The 21,285-nt window shown below is 47.5% G+C and overlaps 10 protein-coding genes across 10 annotated transcripts; 6 read left to right on the forward strand and 4 right to left on the reverse strand.

The window, feature by feature from the left end:
• Positions 1-435: 435 nt before the first annotated feature.
• PHATRDRAFT_19615 (predicted protein) lies at positions 436-814 on the forward strand (the record flags this gene model as incomplete). The annotated part of the gene is made up of 1 exon (XM_002179135.1): positions 436-814. The coding sequence occupies exon 1, from the start codon at positions 449-451 to the stop codon at positions 812-814; it is 366 nt and encodes a 121-aa protein (XP_002179171.1). The 5' UTR covers positions 436-448.
• A 2,348-nt stretch (positions 815-3,162) lies between these two features.
• Positions 3,163-3,855, forward strand: PHATRDRAFT_56522 (predicted protein; the record flags this gene model as incomplete). Its single annotated transcript, XM_002179136.1, has 1 exon — positions 3,163-3,855. The coding sequence occupies one exon, from the start codon at positions 3,163-3,165 to the stop codon at positions 3,853-3,855; it is 693 nt and encodes a 230-aa protein (XP_002179172.1).
• Positions 3,856-4,690: 835 nt separating this feature from the next.
• Positions 4,691-5,960, reverse strand: PHATRDRAFT_45127 (predicted protein). Its single transcript, XM_002179358.1, has one exon. It carries the CDS (start codon positions 5,821-5,823, stop codon positions 4,798-4,800), a length of 1,026 nt encoding a protein of 341 aa, XP_002179394.1. The 5' UTR covers positions 5,824-5,960; the 3' UTR covers positions 4,691-4,797.
• Positions 5,961-6,666: 706 nt separating this feature from the next.
• PHATRDRAFT_26742 (beta-glucosidase) lies at positions 6,667-10,336 on the forward strand. The gene has a single exon (XM_002179137.1). The coding sequence runs from the start codon at positions 6,773-6,775 to the stop codon at positions 9,632-9,634; it is 2,862 nt and encodes a 953-aa protein (XP_002179173.1). The 5' UTR covers positions 6,667-6,772; the 3' UTR covers positions 9,635-10,336.
• A 3,211-nt stretch (positions 10,337-13,547) lies between these two features.
• On the reverse strand, positions 13,548-14,266 carry PHATRDRAFT_45130 (predicted protein). Its single transcript, XM_002179359.1, has 2 exons — positions 14,117-14,266; positions 13,548-13,997 (listed from the first exon to the last, which is right to left on the reverse strand). Exons 1-2 carry the CDS (start codon positions 14,231-14,233, stop codon positions 13,704-13,706), a joined length of 411 nt encoding a protein of 136 aa, XP_002179395.1. The 5' UTR covers positions 14,234-14,266; the 3' UTR covers positions 13,548-13,703.
• Positions 14,267-14,900: 634 nt separating this feature from the next.
• Positions 14,901-15,725, forward strand: PHATRDRAFT_34746 (predicted protein; the record flags this gene model as incomplete). The annotated part of the gene is made up of 1 exon (XM_002179138.1): positions 14,901-15,725. A coding segment is annotated over one exon (825 nt), but the record flags the coding sequence as incomplete, so codon positions are not given.
• Positions 15,726-15,831: 106 nt separating this feature from the next.
• PHATRDRAFT_34747 (predicted protein) lies at positions 15,832-16,725 on the reverse strand (the record flags this gene model as incomplete). The annotated part of the gene is made up of 1 exon (XM_002179360.1): positions 15,832-16,725. The coding sequence occupies one exon, from the start codon at positions 16,723-16,725 to the stop codon at positions 15,832-15,834; it is 894 nt and encodes a 297-aa protein (XP_002179396.1).
• Positions 16,726-16,866: 141 nt separating this feature from the next.
• PHATRDRAFT_11527 (predicted protein) lies at positions 16,867-17,382 on the reverse strand (the record flags this gene model as incomplete). The annotated part of the gene is made up of 1 exon (XM_002179361.1): positions 16,867-17,382. A coding segment is annotated over one exon (516 nt), but the record flags the coding sequence as incomplete, so codon positions are not given.
• An 887-nt stretch (positions 17,383-18,269) lies between these two features.
• On the forward strand, positions 18,270-19,775 carry PHATRDRAFT_45135 (predicted protein; the record flags this gene model as incomplete). Its single annotated transcript, XM_002179139.1, has 1 exon — positions 18,270-19,775. One exon carries the CDS (start codon positions 18,270-18,272, stop codon positions 19,773-19,775), a length of 1,506 nt encoding a protein of 501 aa, XP_002179175.1.
• A 515-nt stretch (positions 19,776-20,290) lies between these two features.
• On the forward strand, positions 20,291-21,223 carry PHATRDRAFT_34751 (predicted protein; the record flags this gene model as incomplete). Its single annotated transcript, XM_002179140.1, has 2 exons — positions 20,291-20,621; positions 20,877-21,223. The coding sequence occupies 2 exons, from the start codon at positions 20,291-20,293 to the stop codon at positions 21,221-21,223; spliced, it is 678 nt and encodes a 225-aa protein (XP_002179176.1).
• Between the last annotated feature and the right edge of the window lie 62 nt (positions 21,224-21,285).

Below are 21,285 nucleotides of genomic sequence, written 5' to 3' on the forward strand. Positions count from 1 at the left end.
CATTCCCGAATAATCTTACCGCTTTACTTGATTTGGAAGTCACCATCCGCCGCCGGCGGCTCGCTCGAGTAAGCTCTCGGCTCCGTGTCGCAAGCCGAACGACAACCGGCATCGAAGGAACCACAGTTGCATGAATATCACTTAAGGTGGGTGTATACGCGTCGCTTTATTTCCTTTTTCGTCGATATGAGGTAGTCTAGAAAAGCTGGGCAAGTGGACTGGAATCACGGAAATTTTCTGCGAGATGGCGGAACAGAAGCCGGAAGTATCCCAACAGGGCAGGGCGTTCCATCATCTGAGCTGCTGTGTCCGGAAACCTCCGCCATTCCGACGATTTTGCAATCTGTAGACTACCATTTGATTTTTTCTGCTGCGTTTATGCGGCGAATTTCAGCCTCTCACGTATTTATTTGTTTCTAACAGACTGTCCAAACACAACTAGAAAACAATGGTGAAAGCTCACGAACTCCGTAATTTGAACAAGGATGAACTCCTGAAGACCCTAACGGACTTGCGTAAGGAGCTTTCCGAATTGCACGTTGCCAAGGTAACGGATGGAGCCGCTTCTAAGGTTGCCAAGATCAAGGGCGTCCGCAAGTCGATTGCACGTGTTTTGACTGTACACAATCAGCAACAAAAAGAGGGACTCCGCAAGGCGGCCGCTGGCGCCAAGTACAAGTCCAAGGACCTGCGAGTCAAGACGACCCGTGCAAAGCGTCGCGCTCTTTCCAAGTCGGAACTGAAGCAAAAGACTCACAAGCAGTGCAGACGGGAAGCTGCCTTTCCCAAAGTCAAGTTCGCCATCAAGGCATAAATTACTCTAAGCCGACTTTTCGCTTCACAGTCTATCATATTGATGCTTCTTTCTTTGACTAGCGTTATATGTACTATGATTTGACGAAGATTTGCTATCATGCTAACTGACATGTGAGAAAATCGAAACTCCAAAAAAGTGTAGGAACAATGATCAGACCCCTACCTAGTCTGTAACGCATGCAATACGATTATTCACGTAGGGTTTCGCTGCGATTTTTAGAAATTACCCGTTGCTCACGACACAGACCCACATTTCAACGCAGGCTCACCAAACTAGCCTTGCGATACGCAACATCTTGAATGCTTTGCCTGCGGTGCCGCTGATTCCTTCAGCGGCTGGATTCGCATGTTTCCGTGAAAAAAAGATGAACGGAGAGCGGTCCTTTCTTGGGTTGGGGTACAACCTTAGTATCAGTACTCAAGACAGTGACACTCACCCGAATCGCGTAGCGCACGATAGACCTTCGTCGGAACAAGCTGCCGATCATGCCGAATCCCTAATGAAGCAATACTTATTGCAGTGCTTAGAGTACCACGAAGAGCAGGAAAATGTACGAAATCAACAGACGCAAGGCGACAGGCCGACGTCGCAGTCGTCCTTTGTCCCGGCTTCGCAAGCTCCCGTCGCTTTTGATCCAATAAGAGACAACAGCTCTAAATATACTAATACAGAGGAAGCAGGGCTGTCTGTAGCCGATCAGAATACTGCAAATGCGGAAGTACAAATCGAGGCCGCCAAGCTGCGCGCCCAGGAGATTTTGGTACGATTTTCCCAGCAACAGCACAGTCTGTTGCAAGTTCCGGCGGAAGTCAGCGTGTTGGAGAGCGACAACATTCTACTACCATCCTTATTTGCAGAACAGCGAGTTCGGGGGCTACAACGTGAAGAGGAACGCAAAAACATTGCCTTGCTAAAGAATTTCGAATACGTTGCTCGAAAGCAATCTGAACAGCTTCAGCGCCTTGCCGCTCAAGTGGAGCAGGCTCGGCAAGCAGAAGCGCACGCTCATAGTTTGTATCAGCAGCAATTGAAAGAGCGGCATAAACGCCAATTGCATCAAGCAGATTTGCAATCGCAAGCCGGGATCGGCACGTTGAAACGCGCACGAGCGGAAAAAAGCAAAGAAAAGGCCGGTCACGTTCCGCAAACGGCAGCTCGTACGGTCGCTGTTTATCTCACGGGCTTGCCTGTGGACGGTTCGGTCCGGCCGGAATACATCGCAGGCCTTTTTTCATCGTACGAAAAAGTCGTCAAGACGCATTTTTACCGAGACAAGAAGTCCGGGGAGTTGAAGGGCGATGGGCTGGTTGTTTTCGAATTGTCAGCGTCGGCTCTGTTGGATAGTGGGGAAAACCTAGTCCAAAGCATTTGCGTACAGGTACGTGTGCAGGCCTTATATATGATAATTAACTGATCCAGGAGAGAAAGCTACATTGGCTACCTTCTCTAACAGACTTTTATTGGCGTTAATAAAGATGAACGGTGCCGAGTTACCTTGTGGTAGTGTATTGAATGTGCAGGCTGCCAACTCCAACCGCAAAGGCAAAAAACAGCTAGAAAAAGATTCTTCTGACTATGGATCTGGCGCCACACTGCTTGCTAAATCCATGGAGCGCAGCAAAAGCAGCACGGAGTCAACCATCGCGGAAGTTGGAATGAAAAATGAGCAAGTGTTGCCAAGTCAAACCGACAAAGATCTAGACGAGTTCTTTGATGCTTTGTAGCAGAAAGAAAACCCTAACAGTGATCCTAGAATACACACAGACTTTCTACGAGGGGTTGCGAAACCTTCTATTAGCTTTTGCGTGGTGTACACACAATGAGACCCGCGATCACGGTAGCTATCCGTCTCGAAGACAGTCTAACATTAAGGCTGTTCATGCATGCGTACGACTGCATCAGACTTTTCCGAATCGAGGGTTCTCCGGCTGGGCAGCTTTATTTAACATTGAATTTCTTTGATGGGTTCATTTATTGCTAGCTGAGTCATGGTGACGACAAATTTGAATCGAACGCAGATTTCGGTACAAGCTGCGGGGCATCGACATCACGAGGCGAAAGACATGAACACATCGCCTGTGCTTGCTCAGGCGGCCAATTAAATCCATTGATTGGCTTTTTTTTCGTTTCGGCGTTGCCATCATCGATTGTCGGCTCGTTTCCGACACCAACTGCGTCCCATTCCTTCTTGTACTCGGCTGAAGTGATCCTCTAGACCAACAAAAACACCATCATCAAGCCAAATTAATACCTTTCCTTCGTCACCGCCAAACGAATCTCTAAGCAGAGGAATTAACAGACTCGCCCAAGAAATTCACCCACGAACCCGATTGCTATCCATAAAAATGCATTCTAAAACATCCCATCAAAGACACTTGCGGCGTCGAGGCGTTCTCATTTTCTTCCTGTTGGTATCTACTTTGACCGAGGCTTTCCAGGTTGCACGAACTCGATCAAGATTTCCGTCCTGTCCGATATCCGGAGGCGCTACCTCTGCTACAATTTTGTACTATTCAAATACTACGGATGGATCGGAAGTAGCGCAACGTAGCTTCCAAGATCGCATGCGAGAACTCGCACTACCGACAAAGAATTTGAAAACCAATTCTCGAGGTCCCTCCACGAAGTATGACGTACAAGAGATCACTTCTTTGGCACAATATAAGCGCATCGTGGGTGACGAACCTTCCAAGCTGTCCGTCGTTCGATTCTACGCTCCCTGGTGCCGAGCATGCAAAGCAGTGGCGCCTGCGTATTACAGTTTGAGCAAAAAATATTCTAACTATGACGTGCAGTTTTTGCAAGTTCCTGTCACACGTGAGACAACCTCGCTCCACCAAGGCTTGGAAATCCCTTCGATACCGTTCGCCCACGTCTACCACCCTGTGGGTGGTTTGGTAGAAGAATTACGCTTCACAAGAAAGCATGTGACTGGATTTGATCAGATTTTACAGTCGTACAAAGATCGTTCATGTACCTTGCCCACGGACGTGGATCCAGACACAGGTGTCTTTTGTGCACCGTATGAGCGAACTTAATCTGTGTATCAGGCGCAACCCCGAGATTCGACAACTTGTTTCACTCCAGGCTCTGTTGACCCTCAAGTTTGGCCTTGCATGCGTTTAACAACACTTATTTTAGTTCGCGTTCTTCGCTGCTCAGCATAGAGAAAAAGTAAACTAGATGTGTTGGTAGATGTTCTATCTTCCTTTCTACTTCTGACGCCGTAGAGTTCTCGAAGATTTTGCGAAAATTAGCTTCATCGTTTTCTACAGCTCCTGTCCCGCAATCACCGTCGTTGCAGGCACATCATTCTGCTTTGGGAGTGCTTATCCTGACTCGCAGCTTCACACTCGTCGGTTTTTACGCCGTCACAGGTACAGCAGTTTTTCTTTCACAATTGTGCTTTTCTCCATAAAACATTTCCCCAGGCAAAGGATTTTGATCGTTATTTGCACCCCGCACTGATCCTTTACACATCATTGCTTTTGAAGTAATGGTTCTGGAATGAAATGTCTTTTCGACGAGCTGTCATGATAGAACGAATAGACGTCCCTGCAGACGATCCATCGAGCTTTGTGGAGTCCGAGGTCGTCGTGTACAGTTTCATTCCATGTAACATTGCATTGGATTTCTTCCTTTATTCTTATTATTATGAGAAAGCGGGTGTTTCCTTGCAGTAATGCAAAGAGAAATAGGTAGTTTTATGAGATTCGAGCTTATGGTATGTGCGCAAGAAAACTTTGTATGCTGACATCAGCTACTAGTACAGGTAATCGAAAGCAAGACACTCCGCGTTAGGAATATCGATCACAAGTGATTTTCGCGTAAGTGATCCAACGTAAGTCACTGTCAGTTGTGATTGACAGTGAAAAATGTGAATGCAAAGAATTAATTTGCCGGCACAATTGTGGCAATTATCCGCACTAACTACCTTTTAAAAAACTCATATGCAGTGGAAAGGACAAAATCTTTTCCTGTCATCGACGTGATTCGTCAGCGTTTCTAATGTTCCCAGCCTGAAACAAACCATGCCGTTCCAATAGTGCCTGTTTCCGCTCACCTACCAGTCGAGCAAATTCATTCTTACTGGAAAATGTAAACGGGACTTCGTAGAAAAACGTTAAAATGTCTTTCTTCTCTCCGGGCTCCAAGGCTTCGGCACCATGCCATGATCGTGGATCCGGGCTACCGTCCGCTGCGATACCAAAGAATGCTGTAATGTACCCTTGACGAGGTAAAACCCGAAAGCCAAATGAAGATGCTTCGTTTCTTTTATATACGTGCCAAGCTGCTTCGTCTATCTGACGACACTTGGTATCCCTTTCGTCGAAGCCGGTGTGGTGAGTATTGGTATCCAACAACTCCTCTGCGGCCAGGAGAAGCTCAGCTTCGCGCTCTCTATTCGAAACACTTTTGGAAACAGTCGTGATGGATTTGGCCAACGGAAATGTTGTCGCCGATGAATCGCAGTCAGTCAAATACAATAAGACTGTCAAGTATCGAAACAGGAATCCATTGTTGGTGTCTACATGTAGACCATCCGGCAGAAGAGCTTCAACCGAGTCGATTGGTGCGTCGCTAGAAGTGTACGTCAGGTAGCGGGGCAAGACAGGCGCTTCACCGCACGGACGAGCGAGAATGTCATCCAAAAAATGCTGGGTTCGCTGTAAAATTTGAGCGCCCCGAGAAAAAGTTTCTTCCATCTCAACCGTGCCAGATGGTGACAGATTCTGCTGACAGTAGTGTGAAATGATTGAACATTCATCCTCGGTCAACAATGGCTGCGATGACACAAGTATAAGGGGCCAAGCCGAAAGCGGGATCAGCGAATTTTGGGCGCCATTCGAAAGTTTTCTTTCATGCTTAATCAGGCGCTTCACATCAACAGTTGATGATTGGATTGCGACACTGCTACCTGGTCCAGCCTGGAAGGCCAAGGTTCCAGCATGCTTTAGGGAAGCGACCGCTAAGCACAAAATAAAGAAAGGTGTAGCTTTTGTCATTCTTTTGTGCGCACTCTTGAAGATAAGAAGTTTTCACCACGTTCGACTCCAAAACTTGGGTATCAGATGAATCAATGAACGGAGCGAATTGGCTAAGGTAGACGCATGATTTCCCGGTTTCTTTGACTCCCAGCTCGAGACGGTTCAATATGACTTCGTTGTCTGAGCTGTTATGTTGTCGTTGTTTCTCACAGTTGTGATATGTCGGTCACCGACTCATTGACAGTGGTGATATGTTTACTTTCATTGACAGTAAATAAACCCCATTGGACGATAAAGTAGGTGTACAATTTGAATAAAGAGCTAAGATAGTCTTTTCGCCCAAGGAACTTGACGATTCGGATTTACTGTTAGATTTGCTCCATAACTAGAGAAGTATCTTCAGCTGCAATTGCTATTTTGATTCTTGTTATTGTAATGCAAGTGATGAATGGAGTTGTATTCTGGAGACTTTTTACAAACAAGAAGACTATGTAAGCCCATGGTTGATTACAGACCCAACGATAGTGATGAAGATGTGTGTTCACTCACTGTGACAAGAAATGTTTGTGAGGGAACAGTGCCTTCCACCAGTCTGTTCATTTTCCGCTATCTGTGAAGCTACCATCCATGCCTTGCGAAATCTTCCGGCTTTCAAAAGATACGTATACGACAGGCTTGCATAAACATGTTTTTCAATTAATTACTCAAATTCTCTGCTAGGGAGCAACACCTAACGCTGGGTTTCGCCCGAAGAAACCAAGACAGGAGGCAGCAGAACTGTGGAAAGCAAAAGAAATCGAGATATTCGCACACATATACATTGCATCTCTAGGAAAGAGGGTCACTCAATTTCCCAAACTTCATCTTCGTGTCGCGCAGCCTATCCTTCCACGCATTTTTTAGTGCCAAACCCTGTTTCATCAAAGATACGATTTGCTGTATTTACCCAGTTGATAACACTGCGAGAATGGTGGCGGAAAACAAATCCAGGCAGATTGATTCTTCCTTCCGGAACTTGAAGAGAAAAAGTCAAATTGAAGAAATGCTTTCCTCCATGACTATCGAAGAAAAGATAGGGCAAATGTCCCAGATTGATATCAACATGATTATCGAAGACGATTCCGAAGGTAATGGAAAGAAACGGCTGAACGTGGCCGCCGCAGAACTTTACCTCGGTGAACGTGGAATCGGATCTGTCCTCAACCTTGTAAGTGGCGCTTCCTGGACCGCGCAAGATTTTCGTCAGGTCGCCGTGCAATTGAAGGAAATCAGCGACCGCTACAACCGTCCACCCGTAATTTGGGGTCTAGATAGTGTGCACGGGGCAAATTACATTCTTGGAGCAAGTATTCCACCGCAACCCATCAACATGGCCGCAACCTTTAACTTAACAGTTCCCTACCAGGCTGGCATTATTGCGAGTCGTGATACAAGGGCTGCCGGTATCACGTGGTTATTCTCGCCGCTTTTGGGTATTGCTTTGGAGCCACGTTGGAGCCGGGTCTACGAAACCTTTGGGGAAGATCCTACGATGGTTGGTCTCATGGCGGCCCAGATGATTGCCGGCATTCAAAAACCGGATTCGAATCCTTTGGCCATCCCTTCCAGGGCAGCCGCTTGCGCTAAACACTTTATTGGCTATTCCATGCCGCGCGATGGTCATGATCGTAGTCCAAGTTGGATTCCCACTCGCCACTTGTACCAATATTTTGTCCCACCGTGGCAGTATGCAATGAAGCAAAACGCACTCACCGTGATGGAATCATACACGGAAACAGACGGTGTACCCAACGTCGCAAATCCTCAAGCGCTGAACTATCTACTGCGTCAGCGTTTGGGTTTTGATGGCGTTCTTGTGACCGACTATGAGGAGATTCGCAATGCAAATACATGGCACCACATCGCTGTGAATGACACACAGGCAACTATCAAGTCGTTATTGGATGGTAGCGTGGACATGAGTATGATTCCATGGGACGCGGATGGATTTCGCGATGGAATTTTGGCAGGAATTCAAGGCCATCGGTTGTTTGAATGGCGATTGAACCAATCAACGGAGCGTGTCCTAAAGCTGAAGGAGACCCTGAACATGTATCACGAAAATCTCGCGATAGAAGATCCCAATCTTGCAATGATTGGTTCGGACGAACCGGCGGTCTTGGACATGGCCCAACAATCACTCATTCTAGCAGAGAATGATGGGTTGTTGCCTTTGAGTTTAAATACTCGGCACAAGATTCTCGTGACTGGTCCAACGTCAAGCTCGTTGATACATCAGTCTGGGGGTTGGACTGGTCAGTGGCAAGGGGCTTTATCTGACGATTGGTTTGCCCATGGATCAACAGTATTCGATGCCTTTTCACGGGAAGAGGCCTGGGATGTTTCCTTTAGTTGTGGTGTCAATATTTTGGGCGGTGAATGCGATGACGAAGTGAGTCGCCAGAAAACTTTTTTCATCGAAGAGATCGAAGAATGGGTCGGAAGGGGACCTTCAACGTCCATCGAGCGTGCAGTCAAAGCGGCAGCATCGAAAGACGTTGTGCTGGTGTGCGTCGGCGAAGAAGCTTACACCGAGAAACCTGGTGACATACGGTCTATGGAGCTACCACAAGGACAATATGAACTGGTGAAAGCGCTCAAAGAGAACTCGGTTGTCAAGATTGTACTTGTATACTTTGGTGGACGTCCAAGGCTGCTAAGGAAAATGGTCGAGCAGGCGGACGCAACCATTGTGGCTTTCCTGCCTGGACCGACAGCGGGCGAAGCGCTGAAAAATTTAGTTAGCGGGCAAATCAATCCTAGCGGCAAAATGCCCATTACGTATCCTAAGTATTCGGACAACGGAGGCATCCCCTACTTCCATTCCGTGTCGGACAAATGCACTGATGGGTTAGCTGCCATGCCACATTTCGATTATGTCCCTTGTGAAGTGCAGTGGTCGTTTGGGCACGGTCTGAGCTACACTAGCTTTCAGTATTCTGATCTAAAGTCATCCGCTAAAGACGGTAGTGATTTGATCGTCTCAGTCAGAATTAAAAACACTGGGTCAACGGGTGGGTCAGAAGCGGTCATGCTTTTTACGTTTGACGAAAATCGACCCACTACTCCAGAATACAAGAGACTTCGGGCTTTTGAAAAAATTTGGCTTGCCTCAGGAGAGGAGAGAACAGTCACACTCACAGTCTCCCCTGAGGAGCTCCACTTTATTGGCCCCCATAATGACAAGCACTACATCAGTGATCCTGCTATGAGGTTTTGGGTAGGCATGGGAGCTTCAACGGATTGTCGCTCAAATCCCGATTCAGATCTCTGCTCTATTGTTGAGCCCTCCGTCGGAGAAGAGGCCATGTTCAATAATTGCTGCGATGTGGCGTGTGACTTGTGGACGAGCAGCCAATGTGCCGACCAATATGGCTTCGATCAAGCTTCCTGCTTAGCGCTTTGTTCTTCAATCAGTAGCTACCCGACTAGTGCTACTACCTTGGGCAAAGACGGCTGGGGCTGGAACTATGTCGAATGTCTTGAATCTGTGCTGTGGGGATTCGAGCAAGTAAATGAATTACCACAGTGCTGGAAGATGACCACATTGTGTCGTGATGTTTTCCAAACAAAAAACTTTGACGAATATGGCCTTGGACCCGGAATCACACCACAAAAGATCCTGCCAAGGGGCGTCACCTGGATGCCGAACGCAGTGGCCGTAATAGCAGCTTTGATTTCATCCTATATGATGGCTCAGGCGATGCGTGGTGGATTTTGTAGACGAACGGATGAATCCAATGAGAGAGATGCCATTCAATTTTCGAGAGTACAGACGGAACAGGACTAATGTCAAAAGCTCAAAATTGTGTTTCTTGGTACTCATGGTGGCACTATAGAGAAAAATGTGAAAATTTCCTTTGTTGTATTGAAAAAAAGTCACGCAGCTTGCTCCAAACGCATATCAAATAACCCACAGAATCTGATGACGAAGCTATTTGGATTTCTGTAGAAGAAAGTCACCAATGGATGAGAGTCCTCGATTGACGATGCGCATTTTACTCGCAGTCAATATTAAATACATTGTTCAAGTAATCTCCACATCGTCCTTAGCAGGATTGTGCTTAAAACGTACACTCCATTTCAATGTCTTAAAACAGCTGGATGAATGTCAGATGCATCTTGGAATGAACGAAGTAAATCAAGTTCCATAGTCTTGACGCCACAACCGTCTGAACAAAAAACAGAGTCAAATCTCGGCTTGTTGCCGCAGAATTGAGCTGCGCAACATGAGTAGGAGGGCGTGATATTTGCATTTGAACCGTCGCAGGCTTCACCTTGTAGTTCTGCCTTGGCGTCTTCGTCACCGACTGCCCTATTTTTCAAGATTGGAGGATCTTCAGCTGGATCGAAAAAGTTGCGTCTCTGGTTTTCGAAACCTGCCGGGCTTTCTCTAGATGTGTCTCTCATGAGAAAGAGAAGCATATTGTGCCGGTCTGTATAGCCTTCGGCATCTTCAATTGAAACAAGCAGTCGTTCTAGCTCCTTTGTTCGTACTCTGACACGCTCTTTCGAGCGATATCCAAAACCGCGTTCGAGGCGCGTTGCCATATCTGACCATTGCTTAACTACCTTATCGTGTCTCGCGTGTACGCTTCTCGTATGGCCGCCAATATGGGTGGCAGACACACTTCCAAGTGGCCATTTGTAGGTTCCACTATGCTTCGAAAACGAAGCATGACGCATAACGGCAGATGTCGCTAAACTTCGCCGAAGCTGCTCCATTCGTTGTCGTTCAATTCTCCTTCTACTCTCCGGAAAATCGCGAAGAATCGCTTCTTCGGCGTTGCAATTTTCACAAATTGCAACGAAGGGCTTTTCCGAGTTACAGTGATTTGAAACTGGCTCAAAATGACCACCGCAGGCAGCATGGCGCCATGTACCACATCCAGAACAATTAACCATGATGTCGTTAGGGTAAATCTCCGTGACTTGCCAACAATAAACCAGCTCCGGGGCCGTCGAATTTTTTTTACGTTTCGTACGGATACGATGAATGCGACAGTGGGGAAGTTTTTCCAAGACACCTGGCTCCAACTTTTTTGCAAGGCGAGTCTTGAGTTTTTTTTGGTTAGCACGAAAGCACATGCGATAGGACTCAGATTCATCAATAAAATCGTCTTCGTCACTAGTCTCTCCAGCTTGACGGCGTTCTCGCCGTATACCTGTTACCGACGGCCACCAAGTATCGACCGGAAATGGATATTCAAGAACAGCCGAGACCTTTTTGGGTCTACGCTGATCCTCCTCAACTTCACTCGACGCATCCACGTTCTCCCAAATTGAATTTTTTTCTTTAGGTCTCTGAGGTTTATTCTCCGTGTTCTCAACCCTTGTAGCTGCTTCGTGGTTGCAGCCCTCCATTAGAATACACACTTTTTCTTCTGGAAGTTTCGGTAAAGCGGACTTAAATCGTGATGTTCTAATTTCTCTTGCCGGTGAATCAGTCATCACCAAATTGTAAGATTCTTGTATACTATCTTCGTCTTCGGCCCAGTCAACATCTTTTAGCGAGCTAAGCATGGTCAACACCCCAGCAGCATCGTCCACTTTCTGTTCGTTCGTCGCCACCGACAGAAGCTCTTCGACAGTTCCTTTGCAAATTATTTGAGGAATAGCCATATCTGCAGCTATTGCGACTTGCTCCAGAGCAACTGTGTTGAGGTCCTCTACCGAAGGTGTGGCTTCAACCGACGCCTCTACCAGGCTATTCAACGAAGAAAGGTCAAATGCAGGACTCTTTTGCTTGGAGGCACCTTTGGCCGCCGCTAGCCCTTTCCCCTTAGAGTATTTCCGAGCTTTGCCTCGTTCCTTTTTCTTGCCGTCTCGACCGATGCTTACATTGCTGTCCTGACGGTTCGCTTTCTGCTTGGGCTTCGCCGTGGTCGCTTTCGCCTTTATGTGAGGCAACGACTTTACTTTTGTAGCCGTTTGAGCCGCGGCAGGTAACGTGTGCTCGTCGCTCTGTTCCTTGTCAACAGAATAACTTCTTTCGCCATACAAATCGGAACGAGTCGCCAGGTGAGTGCTCGTTAAGTCACTGGTAGTATCATTTGGAACTTCTTGTAGCCTCGATAACAGCTCTTGTTGGCGTCTTAGACCCTCTTGGTAGCGTAGCTGAGCTTCTTGTTGCTGAGTGGCAAGTGTCGCCGCTTGCTGTTCGACATGGTGACGAAGATATGCTTGTTCACCAGTGCGTCGCTGCATCTGTTCGCTCAGCAGCAGGCTACGGTAATGATTTTGTAGGCCCGAGTAATCATTGAGCCGCTCGGAAAGTGACCGTAGTTGCTGTTCTTGAAGCTGTTGATCGAGCTGCTCTTGAAGAAGAAGCTGACGGAGCTGCATGTCTCGTTGGCTTTCTTGCTGCCTCTGCTGGATTTGGGAGTACAGCTGTGGCAGTTGGTCTCCAGAGACTGACGTCAATCCAAGTGCAGCTCGCCATTGGGCAGGAGTCATCTGCCATTCAGCAACAAAAGGAAGACCTGAGATGTCTCTAGTTGTTGAATTTTCGACAATTGAATATTGGGTGAAATGGCAACGTACCTGGTCCGTCCGTTGACTATCACTCTGCGGAAACGGAAATCGTCCGTCCATGATCAACTCTATAGCAAACTATTCAGTTTGGTTTACAAACCAACTGCGTAAGGCCAATACAAACTAGTGAATGATCGATTCTGTCCAGAAACGGAAGTTATTAAAACAACAACAATTTCACTCCATACAGGAGTTTCTGAGCGGTAGAAAAGCACTCTCGATGTATATTCGTAGGCCAAAAGCAAATCTTATGTTTTCCCTTTTCTTGCGTGCCGTGTATCGACTTACCTCTATCAGATCAACGACGTAAGCTAATCCTTGACAGCGAAGTCACAGTAATGAAGACCCCGAAGTGTTGACTCGATTCGTATTTCACACTCCTGGTCACCGTAGTTCTCGCAACGCTCCGCAGCTGAAATTGTGGTTGGACGATTGCTCCACCTGTGAACTGTGGACAGCTTTCTCCCCTTGCAGCGGAACCGGACGTTCCAAAATGTTATATATAATTTGCCGGTGTAACTCACCCTTAAATGTTCGTGATTATTACCTAAGTAATTTGTGGACGAATCCATCCGGGACTCCAATCTGAGTATACTATGCAATGCGTAAATCGAGAGAAGGATGTAAATCAAAGCCCCAGGTCATTTTGTTTTCGGTTTTGGTCGAAGCGTCACTCAACTAGAAAATTAGGCAGTTGGTGACTGTTTTGGCTCGTATCGCCGTCAGCATTTGAAGCTATCACTTTCATGGGGTGCGAAGTTCAAACCATTCCGGTTGAAATGTGCAACTGCAAGAGTGGGAAAGAGGTACAGTGAATGAGCAAGCCAGCTTCGTTGTAAGGCTTCGATATTACAGTCCTTTTCTAGGTAATGCTTGACCTCATAGTTTCGCAAATGGATTCAACTAATAGCATGAGTTTGTTCTTTTGCTAGGATTGAAGCAAAAAAAGGGATTTTCCAAGTATACAAATGCTGCAATCTCTTTCGACTCTACTGTCTGCCCATGGATGGCCGTCCTATCCTGGCTACGACTCCCAACGACCAATTGCGTCGCAAAAACTTATAACAGTAAGTTAGTCGCATACGCCTTGGAAAATGAATACGCCCTGCCGTTTTGTATAGGAAAGTAGATAAGAGACGAAAAACGAACTCCGTTCCGCTTTGGCTTTTCGTTAGACAACTAGTTGATTTGTTTTTCACAGTCAAAGAAGCATTCTGATTATGTAAGAAAAATTGGTCTTTGGATCTTTGCACGCTTCAATTTGGAGCATGGTCTCAGCGACTCCTCAACAAAAGCTTATCAGTCTAAGTGCTCTCCGAGATCGTTTATCCGTCTAGACCGGACTTTCCGAAATCGATGTAATCCATCCGATTCATGTGCTTGAAGGAATCTATCATTTCGCGAAGTTTCTCTTCCTTGTCTAGCGCTGTTTCGGAACGCATTTGGGCAAGTTTGCGTGTATACACATCAGCTTGGTCCGCAACGGTGGCGTGCTCGTCCACATTCAAATGACGGCGCCCATTTTTGTGATCCATCAACTGACGACGGCGATCTTCGATCATGACTTGCAACTGACTCATTCGCTTGTTGTCGTGCGCTTGAAGAGCGGCCAGGGCTTCCTTATGCGTCCAGACACACATCAGAAAAGAGTTGACAAGAGTAAATGATGCAACGAAAGAAGAGGAGTGAGAAAGTTTTGAATTCCATCATTTGGAAGCATGACGATCAAGAGACGTACCGGCGAGGGCTCGGTATCGCTAACGTGGCGAAAATCCATCAAGCGTTCTTTGACAGTCTTGGCATAGATCATAGAAAAGAACGCTGACAGGATGACGAAGACAAAGAAGACTTTCATTCTCAATATTGAACTGTTTAAAAAAAAAAAATTCTATATGCAGAAGGGAAGGTGTTTTAGTAGTGGGTATAGAGATTGATTTGTGATTGCATACTTGTGTGTAAATAGAGAGTTTGAGACGGGGTGAAGACGTAGTGTTGCGTTGTGTAGTAGTCCCGACGCAATTTCTGGAAACTACCTGAAATCGTTCTGAATCTGATCTGTCTTTCGCTTCATCATTCCTGATGTTCCTTTTATTCATACAGTGCGGATATATGTCGTGAATAACAGTTGTCCGCGGCCCTTTTCGACCGCCATGGTGGCTACGTACCTGCTGCATCAGCTTTGATTGTGAGAGAGTTTCGCGTTTTTATTTCTATTCTTGCTGCGCGATTTCGACTCTTGGGAAAAGTCTCCCTCACAAGTGTTTGGGAATAATTTCTATCTACATTTATTTTAAATACAATCCTCTCCGACTGCATTCACGACGCTCTTCTTATTAATTGTCTCGCGCTGGGAAGCAAAGGGTCATTATTGATAAACGACTAGAATGAGAACTATTTCAGTCCCAATGAAAAAACGACAGACATCGAAACTGCATCTACGCAAACGAACGAAACTTTCAAACAGCATTTGCCTGTCAACTAACGAGATGAATCGTCAGGACAAACCCAAAGGCCTGAGTAACATGGCAATGTCCTTTTACAGATCCGTCGAAATTATGTTTCTGTGCGGTGCGCTGTTGCTCAGAGCGCGGTCCGACGCATTCCTGATACAAAGTCTAGGGCAAGTTAAAGTCAGCGCATTATGTTCCTTCAGCTCCTGTAGCCTTGTAAGTACCCGTTGCTTGGGGAAGAAAGACGATGATGACTATTCTCCCCAAATTGAGTTGGTTGAAGAGGAAGACGATTACGAAAGAGATGAAGACTGGACTCCGGATAGAGAGAAATCGAAACAGCGTCGTCTCCAAGCTCGGGTCTACGCCGAAAGTGTTCGACAGCAACAAGAAGCACCTAGGTCCGCTCCTGCAAAAATAACACCAGACAAATTGCGAGAGGATGATTCTACAAGGCCAAAGGCTAGTCCCTATACCGAGGAGGAAGAAGACGTTATTGCTGCCATGGGAGGCAAGACGTCTAATCCAAGTCGAAAACGAGAGCAAGGATTCTTAGGTGACTCGACATTAAATGAGATTGCGACCGACTACGGTGTCCCGGTTTGCTATCTAGCAGACGTATTGTGTATGTGGGGTGTTCCCGTACCCATTCAAGTCCATGATCGACTGGGGGACTTGGTAACGGGGGAGCAGGCGTTTTCCATCCTGGAAGCCATCAATTCGCTTGATATTTCTGCCTTGCACGATCGATATTCTAATCACAACTTGATACAGCTTTGTGCCGAGTACGATATCGAGTTGCAGACAGCGTTTGAGATGGCAATGAAAGAAGGCTGGAGTCTACCGTTTGGCGTCAATACTTGCTTGCGAGTAGAGCAGAGCGACGAACTTGTTCGGGTCCACGGGCCGTTCGATTGACAAAAGAAATCCCAGCATTGTTTCTCATGCTTAAGGACTTAGTCTCCCGGGTATTTTCATACCCTTAAACGATTACTAATCGCGCTTAAAATCCTTTGTTTGCTTCCACGGCCGCTTGCTTCGCATTTTGTACGAAATCTCTAACTTTTTGGTGATCCTTGCGACCAGGGCTCGCTTCTGTACCGGAACTTACATCCACACCGAACGGTCGCGTTCCAGCAACTGCGTCCTTGACATTCTCTGGTGACAGCCCTCCGGCAATTATGACCGGTAAACCAGCGGCTTGCACTTTTTCTGCAATGGTCCAATCAAACGATCGGGAGGTTCCTCCCCCTTCTTTTTGACCCTTGATGGCTGTGTCGAGTAAAATAGCAATCGGATCGCTTGTAATGGATTCCAGAATTGTTTCTACAGCATTCTCTGCTGCTCTACCAGATTCGGAGTCCACGACAATGTCCACCACTCGAATCGCGGGAACTCCACAACTTTCAACTTTGGCTGCTGCGAAGCCTTCTTGTCCATGAAGCTGGACTAGATCCAACCCACACGAATCAACCATTTCCCGCACGAACGAGGAATCTTGGTTTTGAAAAACACCAACCACAAGCGGTCGTCTTGAAGCCTCCGCCAACTGTCGTGAACAAGATACCAAATGAGGTAGCGGAGACTCGTCGTTCGGAGGTTTGAAGGTGTGATCCTGGTGGCGCTCTCCAAAGTTCCGGACTGCCTGCACAACTGCCTTTGCTTGCTCAGGGGTGACTTTACGCGCCGACTTTGGGGCAAAAATGACCCCAATCAAATTGGCTCCTGCTTGACAGGCCACGAGTGCGTCTTCAGAGCTTGTTATGCCACATACTTTGACCACTTGAGTACCGCCGGTATAGGCTCCGCCGACACCATCCCGAGCCATACGGACAGCGAAATCGTCTGGATGCAAACATAGAGCAGCAATCGCTTGTCCCGGATCAGTCGCACGCATCAAACTCTCACCGATTAAACACATACCAAGACCGACCTGACGATAACGGTCCACGTCCATAGCCGTAGACATTCCCGAAAGCGCGCAAACCGTATATGCCGCGCAGGGATCGTTGTGGGCATAAGACAATCCGCGCGCTTCAAGCTCTCTAGCCACACGCTCAGATGTCCCCAAATCCATTTGGAAGGTGTGCAAATTGCGATTGTTCACTCCGATAACCTTGGCACCGGCTTTGATGGCCACATCAAGTTCGGTATCCGCGTGGACTTCGACTAGTGGCTCCATCCCGAGGGAACGAGAAAACCCGATTAATCGAGTGAGTACGTGTTGTGGTAGAACAGCGACGATCAACAGGACAGTATCGGCACCTTTTGCGGCCGCCTCCGCAATCATGTATTCGTTGATCACGAAATCTTTGCGTAAAATAGCCGGGCGTGAGTCATCGGAAACTCCTTTAGATGTTTCGAGTCTGGCTTGTGTCATGTCGTCCAGACTCCCTTTAAACCAGTGGGACTCGGTCAATACAGAAATGATATTGGCTCCCCCTGCTTTGGTATACTTGACGGCTTGCTCACCGGCATTCAGATGGGTAGCAATGTCACCCTTGCTCGGCGACGCCCGTTTAAACTCTGCCGCCAACGCCATCCGAGGAGCTTGGGATTGGATGACAGTCTGCAAATTCAATATGGCTCCATGATCAAAGGCAAAGGATTTTGCTTCTTGGGCTAGTTCATCCAGACTTGGCAACGAAGACGTGCTACTTTCCAAAAGGGATTGATAGTCGAGTAGACGCGTTGCTGTAATCGTTTGAAGCATACTCAATTTGTGAGAAGGATCGCCGTAGCCATAAATGTGACGGGCATCCAAATCGGGGTTGTCCGAGTCCTTTTGCCAAAGGGAATCCAATGCTTCTTGTAGCTGCCGAGATGTGTAGGGTGGCGCAAACGCCTTGCTTCCGTCGTCGGAGGATGAAGCCTTCGCCTCCTCCGTCCCTGGGACAACGGCGAACAGGTGGGACGCCGACAGTCCTGGTAATCGACAGTTTCGGGGCATCATGAGGCAATTGGCGAGACCGAAACCGAGAACACAGAGATTTACAACCACTATTCTCATGGTCGCCGAGAACACTAGACCCTTCACGGAGAATGCAAAAGTGTGATGGTCGACATTCACATGTTGTTGCCGACCGATATATTCTGATGAGTCTGTCCATGCGTCCTGTTTCAACTGAAAGTTGAGGTGTGCATAGGTTGGCGGGAATTTTCACTATCACAGTCAGTCACATGAAGAACACGATGCGTATGGAAAGACTGTATAGTATCTCTTTACCCTGTAGCCTACCCTGTCTGCATAAAAGGGGTTAGGTTTTTAGATTCCACGTGTCCTTTCTTTGACCAGTGCAAAAGAAGATGCGATGTCGAGATTTTGGTCGAGTCGCCTCATTTTTTGTTCCTCAAGGAAAAAGCAGTCCATTCAAAACCAGCTGCACCGTCTTTGAACCACAAAACACATCTCAATGGAACCCGCTTGCGTTTTTCGACATCATGAGGATAAATTTTTTACGCTTTTTGTTGACGGGTACTGCAAGTATAGCAGTGACAGCCACTTCTTCGTCGTCTTCGAACAAGTCCATTGTTGTGCGCATCCGGCTACCCGACGGATCGATCGAACGACTAGCCGTGCCGGGAGATCGGCTCGACACCCTAACACTTCAAGATGCTCTCGCTCCGCTGCACCAGTCCACCAAAGAAACCTCTATTTTACACAAAAAGAATCCAGCCGATGCGTCACGAACCCTACGAGACTTGGAAATTGAACACGGATCACTCCTGACTCTCCTATCCAACAATGCTGACCAATTGCCACAGTCCAAGGCCGGCCTCCAAAAAAGAGCCCCACCATCGATACCCCGGGAAAAGCGGTACGATCCTTTTCCCGATCTGGCCAAAGACTACGAATCCGCGAAGCGTGCTTCCGCCCGTCGACGTAACGCCGGCAGTGGTTTGAGTTACGGCGACCTCGCTCATTTGCAATCGTCGTTGCACGTGGTAGAACCGCAACCGGAAGGACCGCTAAAACGAGTTTATATGTGTCGGTATGCCGCGGAGCGCTTTCAGTCCAACTGTGTCGGGGGGAAAGCGCAAGAATTTCAGAATCGGGTCGGCTTGCTGCTGGGAACAACTCAACGCGAAAGAGTAAATACCAAACCCAAAACCCGAACGTCCCTTTCCAGCCCACTCACAGACTCCGATTACTGTGAAGTCGCAAAAGTCCATGCTATTTGGGAACCGCCACAAAATAGCCAACCTGGAACAGCATACGATGGAAAAGCTTTGCGTAAAATACCGTCGAACGTGCTACGCATAGCGGCTCATTTAGGCTTAAAGCCCGTCGGCTGGATTTTTACCTACAGCGATGATCGCCACAAAGACCAAGATGCGTTACCTGTATGGTCGAAGGATGTCCAACATGGTGCTCAGCTCCAAGCTTTCAACATGCAACGAACCGATCGGGCAGAAGGTGCTCGGTTTGCCACACTGGCAATGGATGCCAAGGTTGGAACGACCGAAGCCTTTCAGCTGTCAGATGTGGCCGTCCAAATAGTCGCGGAGGATATGCTGCTTATTCAGAATGGAAAGAAGGATGTTGATGGAGGAGGGCGCTACGTCACGACAAGTCACGCCATTCTGGTTGACGGCCAGGAAACCACCACGTTGGATTGTGTCTTGTGTCTAGTAAATACAGCGTTACTATCCCATGAAGGTTCCTTTTCCGGTGGGTCCGCCGTGGCGGCGGTCAAGAAAAAGGATGGAGGTCTGACGAGCAAAACGCGCAAGGCCATTCTGGCTTATATAGACGGTAGCGATGACGCCGCCTTGCTGGAGATTTTGAGTAACTTCGCGGTATTGTTGGCCCTGGATGAACCTCTAGGCGAAGCCGATTCATCCAGATTGTGCGAAACAGTTCGGAAATGGGCTCGGGGACAACGACAAGGAACGCGTATCCACGATGGTACCAAGCAACGATTACACGCGATTCTCAATCACTAATCGACACTTCTGTTGCCAATGCCGAGAACTTGATGGTTGGGGTTTCAATTACTTTTAGAGGAAACAAATATGGAGTTGGCCTCCGTTCCTGCAACGTCAAAAGCTATAATGCGACTACGGCACTTATAATTTCGGCAAAAAGGAGTACGGTAGAGGCAGCTGAGGATTGTTTATACCTTTTCGGTATCGGCTTGACAGTAAGTTTTACAGGCTTTAACCCACCTAATAATTATGACACTACCACTATTTCACATTTCGGTCTGGCCTTCGCCACGCACCCTCAACAAAGCCTTGACAGTGAGTGAAGTCCCTCTTTCTATTGGGCCGCTGCTCCTATCCCAGCAGATCTTTTGTCATAGCCACAACTTTCTAGATGTATCGACTGTGACGCGGCAGCCAAAGACAGCGCATCACTAATGCCACGCAACAACAGCCATATATTTTATAATGGCTGGACTATATTTTGGCTGGTGTCGTTTTCTTGTGGCAATGCCGCCGCCTTTACGGTGCCGTTCATGGCTGCTGAGCGTGTAGCAGAAATTCAAGTTTGCCAAAACAAGGACTGTTGCAAACGATGGCAGCAATCGTATCCCTCTACTACCCTCCCCGATATTTTGCGCGATCTACTCGAGCCGTCTTGCTTTGTTGATGTTAAAACCACCGGTTGCCTTTCGCAATGTGACAAGGGCCCCAACATAGTTTTCAAAGCGAGGGGAAAACAAAAGCTGGTGCAAGGACTGGATAGCATTTCCTTGCTTATCGAAGCACTGGAAAAGGAATTTGGAAAAGGCATCGTCCCTCCCAAGCTGATCGCCGCTTGCAGGGTTCTGGGCAAGGCCCACGAAGGTAAGCGTTTGTCCGTACAAAGCTGAGTCAGCTGGGTCGCACGTTGCACCAGTTTTGGTTTTCGTGGATTCGGCTACATTCTATAGAGTCGCCTGTATCTTTATTTCACCATAAGATTACCGGTGCTATTTGTAGCCAACAACAATGTCAAGGGAGGAGCCTCATTTTCGACAACGTTACGGGAAAAGAGGATACTCTGGATCTACTACACTCTCTAATGTTCTGTTTTCATATTGTCTCGACAAACGCTGGCAGCTTCGTCCTTTGATGAAAAACACCGCTTTCTGAACTCGGTCGTTTCTGTTTTGGAGGGCGAACCCGAGTTGGCGCAGTCGTCCGCGCTGGCGAGGGCGTTGGTATCGAGAGCGCAGGCTCGATACGAAGACCAGCATACAGAGGAGGCCCTGGGGGATGCCTTGCGAGCGACCAGTATGAAATCGACGAGCTGGAACGCTCTGTCGTGGAGAATGGTAGCAGATTGTTACAAGACGCTCGGAAAGCCTGACGAGGCTATTGCTGCCTTGCGCGAATGGGGATCCTGCGAGCCTGCCTTTCGCAGTAAGGTGAATCGGGAAATACAAGAATTGCGACGTCTACTGTGAAAATGATGATGTCGTGAAGGGAGTAGTCTTTGTACAGTAATTTACATTACATTTTGAAAATC

This window comes from Phaeodactylum tricornutum, chromosome 6 (assembly GCF_000150955.2).
Source record: "Phaeodactylum tricornutum CCAP 1055/1 chromosome 6, whole genome shotgun sequence".
NCBI lineage: Eukaryota > Bacillariophyta > Bacillariophyceae > Surirellales > Neidiaceae > Phaeodactylum > Phaeodactylum tricornutum.